At 35.1% G+C, this 6,957-nt stretch overlaps 1 protein-coding gene across 1 annotated transcript; it reads left to right on the top strand.

Moving 5' to 3' along the window:
* Positions 1-1,223: 1,223 nt before the first annotated feature.
* On the top strand, positions 1,224-6,568 carry LOC136812826 (potassium channel subfamily K member 9-like). Its single transcript, XM_067069353.1, has 3 exons — positions 1,224-1,644; positions 1,871-2,303; positions 5,082-6,568. Exons 2-3 carry the CDS (start codon positions 2,015-2,017, stop codon positions 5,783-5,785), a joined length of 993 nt encoding a protein of 330 aa, XP_066925454.1. The 5' UTR covers positions 1,224-1,644; positions 1,871-2,014; the 3' UTR covers positions 5,786-6,568.
* The last annotated feature ends 389 nt before the right edge of the window (positions 6,569-6,957 follow it).

The following is a 6,957-nucleotide window of genomic DNA, read 5'->3' as shown; positions in this document are numbered from 1 at the left end:
TTTGGCTGAGCCTCAAGGTATGCTTAGCATATGCTTAATTTTTCTGGAAATTTGAGCTTCAGTATGCTTATAAACGTTATGCTTATAAAACGAAATGAGTGTATTCACGTTTCCACTTTGTTAATACACGGGTTTCGAATTAAATCTGGCGCGAGAGAAAAAATCAAGTAAATAAAAGGAGCGATAAGGGGAAATGCCTTATAAAAGGTTGATAGATTTCCTTTCTTCTCTTTTGAAAGCCAGGTGTTCATTCAAAAGATGTTTTTCTATTTTAAATTCAATAAAAGAAATATGATTAAACGATTGACTTTTTATTTTAATGTTTTTTGTTTTCATAATGACCCATAAAGTCTGTCAAAATGGAAAAATGAGCTAAAATTGCTTGATACACGGCAAATTTTCGTTCTGTTTACTTGATATTTTTCGTGCAAATTTACATGGGATCAAAGCTTAAGCTAAGCAAAAATTTAATTCGAAACCCGTGTATTGTTTTTTATATATAGTTTATAGTCTTTGTTTTTATAACACCTGCACATAAGCTTTTTCGAACGTGAGTAGTCTGTTCCATTTTAAGACAAGATGAAGATATGACAAGATAAGCGAAGAGAGGTACATAATCATTCAAGCGTCTTGAAAATACTGAACAAAATCAAAGAACAGTCGAGTACAAGTTTTTTTTAATAAGAACAAACTATGTAAGAACATAAGGCTTCAATGACCAAAATATTAAGAACAAGTTAAGAACATTTAAAGGCTTTGTAGGCTCTAAAATACCCAATTTCAGAGGGAAATGGACAAAAATGGTCAAAAATTGGTTGAAATAAGAACATGTTAAGAACATTTTTAGGCTCGAAACCCAAAAAGTTAAGAACATCCGAAGGCTTCAAAAATTTTGGATGTTCTTATAAAAAACGTGTATTGGAACTTTCCAGAAGTACTGTAAGTTTTGTAGCCGATGAAACACTTTGTTATTGCTTCTTGATACTCGTAAACAATTTGACAACAAAATAATAGTTCAGTGTGCAGTGCAGCCGGATGTATTTCCCTCATTTTTGTTTGGAATACAGTTGAGTTTCTAACGGCAAGTGCCATTGAGAATTTATTCGACGAGTTAAGTTAAAAATTCAAGTTACAGAGGTTCGAAATATTGAGACTTTAGTAACGTTTTGTTTTGTTCTTTTGTTTACTTTTATTATCTGCTATTGTTTCATTTCAGGAGGAAAAAAAAAAGGAAGATATCTTAAATTTTGAGTATATTCAATATGTTGCATAAATCGGATAACATTGTCAAATCGAAGAGGCAGTGAAATTGAGTAAACAAGGGGGAGAGACAAACCTCTTGCCCATATCCTTTTTAACCACAAGGACCGAGGGATAAACGTACATCTTCTTCAAAAAAGAAGAAACAATCAAAAAGAGAAAGAAAGAAAAAGAGAAAGAGGTATACGAAAGTGCAATATTCATGAAATAGATTTTTTTAACAACTTACCAATAAAAAAAGACTACTCTTCGAACATTCAACTAGTTTAAGGAGAGTCGTTATTTCAACATCGGAGTTGGCAACATTCGCTACCTTTCCCATAAAGAGGGAAAGATACAGACAATACAATATAAAAGAAGTTCACAATATATCAAAATAAAAAAGTAAGAATAATTTTTGTGGCTTCAAAGGGAACATTGAACGTAAACGCACAAAGATTATTTTTGGTTTTGGTGTAAAAATTTATTCTTTTTTGGACCAAATATTTTTTTGCGTGTGCTAAGAGTTTTATTGGATTATTTTAACACACTGATTCAACATTTCAAACGCCATTGAACTTGGTACATTGGTATAAATAAATTCACAGCACTTCAATTTTCTATTTTGAAGCAATATCGTAGACCGATCACCATCATCACCAGTGCTCGACCGTGACCACGAAGACCGTAGATTGATTGATAGTCTTGTTCTTAACCAATCATCTTCAACTTATCGTGAACAAAAGAAAAATTGTTCATAGACTTCAAATAAAACATGCTAGAACAACAAAATGCTCGGACGTTACTCCTAATCACGTCAACAGTCATCTACATGTTGTTAGGAGCGGCTGTTTTCAGTGCTCTAGAATACGATGAACACATTCGACAAAAATCGAAATATCGGAACATCTATAACCTACTGCAAAAGAAATATAACATGACCATCGAAGATGTAGAAGAACTGGCTAATTATCTTCATAAAAGGAGGTCATTGTACCATTCCCTTGATCCCTGGTCCTTCGCTGGATCTGTTTATTTCACAAGCGTCACTATTACAACTATAGGTAAGAACATTTTTTTACACCTGTTTATGATATTCATGACGTAATGTTTTATACGGAAGCACCCAAAAAAGAACGGGTGTTTGTCACTAATGGAACGGGCTGGAACGGCATCGCGCGGAAAAAGTGAGCGTAGGAGTTAGGTAAGCATGGGAAGAATTTGTTGGCGGCAAGGGCTGAAAAGTTAATGTTAATCAGCAGCCTCTCACTAACTATTGTCCGTTCTCCTACGCAGTTCCTATTCTAGGAAACGTCCGCCACCTTTATGTTTCCGCCCTCTGACATGATTAATTAACAGACTAGTTTGCTAGTCTAAATTAACACAATAAAATAGTAGCAAACGCCCTGGCATAATATGAATATTATGAAAAACAGATTATTTCGAGGAGACATTCCCAGGGCATTCTCTTTTTACCGCTTATCTGTTTCAAATGAACCACTGCCAAGATCTAATCTACTTCGAAACGATCCTCCCGAACAAGGTTCTCTCGGGAGAAAAAAATACCCCAATCAAATAAATAAATCCTCTCACTGTAAGATATAATGCTCTTTTCCCATCCCATAATTTTCTAACAATAGAATTCAAACCCCAAGTCATAAAAAACCTGGGAATATCAATCCCCATCGAGTTGCAGTTCATTATTTCTACCCCCACTGTTTGAAAAAATACTACCTGGTCTTAGGAAGGGACTTATTTAAAAACAGCTGAAGTCTGTCAGAATCTTTACGATCCGTGTAAGCAGGACTCCGAATCATTGGTGTAATATACTTGAAAAGCGTCATCCACGCAGTCCTATGAATATATACTGCGATGTCAGACAGCGATTCTTAACAGCACACATTCAAAGTATTTGAGACATGCGCGATAAAATTATTATCGCCCGTCCTCAAAGGTTGAATTTCAGAGAAAGCTAAACTATGATTGATGTACACTCGATTTATTATAAAGTAAGAGCAACTATGGAGACATTTTTGAAACTTCAATTGATAGCTTTACAGTCACCTTGAGGAGTCGGCAGCTCCGTGCTAGAAATCCCGGTCTGCATATTCATGATATGTACCTTTGCAATTTCTTCCACGGCCCCAACAGCTGATTGGTTGAAAGTGACATATTAACTGATTTTACGTCACTTACAACCAATCAGATATTGGGTCCGTGGTGTAATGTCAAAAGACATTGTTATGGTGCATATCATTAATCAGACAAAAAACAATTTCAAACTTTGACACCTTGTATGTTTTCCTGTGATGTGACGTATGAACAAGAAGCTTTTAACTTGATAGCAAGGAGAACTAAAAGCATATTAGCAATCAGACAAAAGATCATACCTCTGTTTGACGTCAATAGTCTCATCGCACAGCCTTCTGTTTACGGTTCCATGTTACTGAAAGAGAGAAATATTACTCATACAATAGATCTTGAGCTGAAGTGAGTAGAGAGTAGAGAAAATAAAGAGTAGGGCAGATTAGCATTGCAGTAGACAAACAAAATAGTCTGTTAAATAATAATTTCAGAGGGTGGGAACAAAAAGGCGGCGGGCGTTTGCTAGAATAGGAGCTGTGTAGGAGAACAAGCAAAAGTTGGTGAGAGACTGCTGATTAACATTAACCTTTCAGCCCTTGCCACCGATAAAATTTCTTCCTACGCTTATTACCTAACTCCTTAACTCACTTTTCCCGTGTGATACCGTTCCAGTCCGACTGGCGTGCCAGTCTAGCATTGCAGACGCAAACTTAGAATTGCAGGCTTCTAAATGCAGAACAGAATCTACTGAAAAACACTTCAACGTGCCTCTCTTAAACCACCAGCAAGGGAAAATTAGTCAGTTTTTTTACTACACTTCCAATATTTTCTAAGCCTTTGGATGTTCCAATTTCTTGCTCCTTAGAAATCGGGTGTATTTGAGTTCGCAAGGTATTAAATTGTTCTTAGCTTGTTCTTAATATGTTGGTCATCGAAGCCTTATATTCTTATATGCCCGAAGCAAGCACTGACCTTGGCGGCCGACAGAGACGTGCCGCTGGACTTTGAAAAGAAGACCCTGTCAGATATAAATGTTTGGTTGTTTTGGAACCCTATCAGAATAAAAAATCGAAAAATGAATAAAAGTAAACCGAGTTCCTTGAGTAGACAAAAATTTAATTTTTTTTCAATTTCAATTACAATGCTGAAAATTGTCAAAAATAACCAACCGTCGACCTCGCCAGATACACATTTTCCAAATTAGTAATTTTGTGAAAAAATCTTATTTTTTTCATCTTCATTTTCAAAATCTTTAAAAGATTCTAAAAACTTGAAATCATCCACTTCAAATCATACTATCTTTTTAACGAGGTACTTTTTTTTTAACCACACCTTTTCTCCTTTAAGATCAATGTATCAAGATTTGCAGACTGTCAATTCTCATAGAACAGATTTTATATGACATTTTGGGAGAATTTTCACGATGAAAAGCTAAAATACTTTCGATAAAATACAGTTTTTAAGCTTGAATTTCGCTGAAACGTTACAGAGAAATTTCTTCATTTTTTCCTACACGTTTTTTTTCTTATAAGAACAAACTATTTAAGAACATGTTGAGGCTTTTCAGACCCTAAACCACCCAATTTCTTATGAAAATAGGCAAAAATATTCAAAAAATGTTAAAATAAGAACATTTATTTTAAGAACAATTTTAGGCTTAAAATTCAAAAATCTAAGAACATCCGAAGGCTTCAAAACGCATATGTAACATAAATCATCACCAAAAAAACAAACAAATCTCTTCAATTTCATTTCAGGTTACGGTCATTCAGTTCCACAAACCATCAGCGGACAGATCTTTTGTATGTTATACGCGTGTATCGGAATCCCATTGAACTTAACCATGTTTCAAGCTATCGGGGAGCGTATGGGCGTCTTTATGTCGTACATATTACGTCGCACGAAACGTTGTCTAGGTATGAAGAGTACAGAAGTCAACTTGGTTCATCTAGTCGCATTTGGAGTCATGATATGGTTTGTTTTTCAATGTTTGGGTGCAGCTGTATTCAGTTACTACGAGACTTGGTCCTTTTTCAGGTCCTTATATTACTTCTTTGTTACCTTGACGACCATCGGGTTTGGAGACTTGGTAGCGTTACAGGAAATCAAGAAAAAACATCCAGATAATAACGGATATTATAATCAAAACTTATACGTTGCTTTGACAATGATTTTGATATACATTGGATTAACAATAGCATCTTCTGTTATAAACTTATTGGTTATGCGTTTGATGGAATTACAACAGCCGAAAAGACGGCGTAGAAACGTGTCATGGAAAAATGGTACAAAATGTAAACATTGCAAATCGAATAAAGCGACAGCATGTGTAGAAGAAGTAGCGAACAGTGTTATGGAGAATCATTCGGTCATGATTTTACAGAACTTCGAAGAGGAATTAGAATTCACGTCCTACAGACAGGTACATGAAACGGAAGATGGTGGAACACCTCCTTATTAAAATATTCTTTTGTTACTATTCATCATTATTCCCAAAACTTGAGCCTTACTAACAGGGGGTTTCAGGAGGTATCCGATTCCGTCATTCCGTCATTCCGTCAATTTTCCCTGATTTCCTTCCGTCAAACCGACAAATGAGAGCCGTAAGTCCGCGAATTTCTTTTTAATTTAAGTTTTTTGTTGACAATTCTTTTTTTAACTTTCACTTAAATTTCGACCAATATAATGCCAAATTCTATATTTCAGGACAAAAATTGCCCAGCTAAATTCCACAATTAGATCCAAATTTTTAGCAAATCCGTTATTCCACTAAAAACAGCAAATTCTCCGCCAACCGTGAAACCCTTTAATCTCTTATCAGAGATTAATTGAGGTTTTATAGGCACTTTGTAAGAAATTACAATTCTGATTTTGATATCATCTTAATTAAAACAGGAATACCTGATATTTGAAACATAAGTTGTGTGGTTGTAGATTATCAAGAGATAAATATCAGATAAAAACGTGGAAAGGTCTAATGTCTGAAAATTGCACTATTTTTGCAAAAGAACCTTAGAGTAGCAGCAAAATGAGTTCCGGCAAAAGCTTTTTTTTCCGGCTTGTTTTTTACAAATTTTCTGATATTAAAGTACCTCAAAATTACCTTTTTCTTGGTACCATGACCCAGATCAAAGAAAGTTTGATATTTTGTATTTTGAGCTTGGTTTTCTTTTCATCTTGTCTGTGTTTAGAGAAAAAATTTATTATGATTGAAAAAAGAAATATCAAAATATTTACAAATGGAGATATTTTTCTTGTTCTTCAAAAACTTTCCTCTGATTGGCTGCCATTAGCATAAGCTATGCTATAGTCTAAGACAAATCACTATCTAAGAAAAAAGTCCAAAGCCAAAGAAATTTCGCAAACGGGTTTTTTGAGAGTTTTCAGTCGGTAGAGTTGCCAGTCTTGCCCGTTTCTTTGAAACTCTCCCGCCGATTTTTTCCCTGTATACCACCATACCGCCATAACGCCATATTACGGTACGTATTACGACCTTGATTGTATCTGATAACAGTTCACTGCTGTAACGGACGATAACATCGTCTACCATTAGCGGCGCATAAGGTTTTAATAAAAGTGTCACTCTTTTTCAGATCTCTCCACCTGATCTGAGAATTTCATTGTAGGAAAAGG

This window comes from Clytia hemisphaerica, unplaced genomic scaffold, assembly GCF_902728285.1.
Source record: "Clytia hemisphaerica strain Z4C2 unplaced genomic scaffold, Clytia hemisphaerica genome assembly, whole genome shotgun sequence".
NCBI classification, from domain to species: Eukaryota; Metazoa; Cnidaria; class Hydrozoa; order Leptothecata; family Clytiidae; genus Clytia; species Clytia hemisphaerica.
This window is presented reverse-complemented; position numbering and strand designations above follow the sequence as displayed.

Excerpts from the sequence above, each read along its gene's own strand:
- LOC136812826 (XM_067069353.1), top strand. The coding sequence starts at position 2,015 with ATGCTAGAACAACAAAATGCTCGGACGTTACTCCTAATCACGTCAACA. Across the intron at positions 2,304-5,081 it reads CGTCACTATTACAACTATAG|GTTACGGTCATTCAGTTCCA; the intron begins GTAAGAACATTT and ends ATTTCATTTCAG.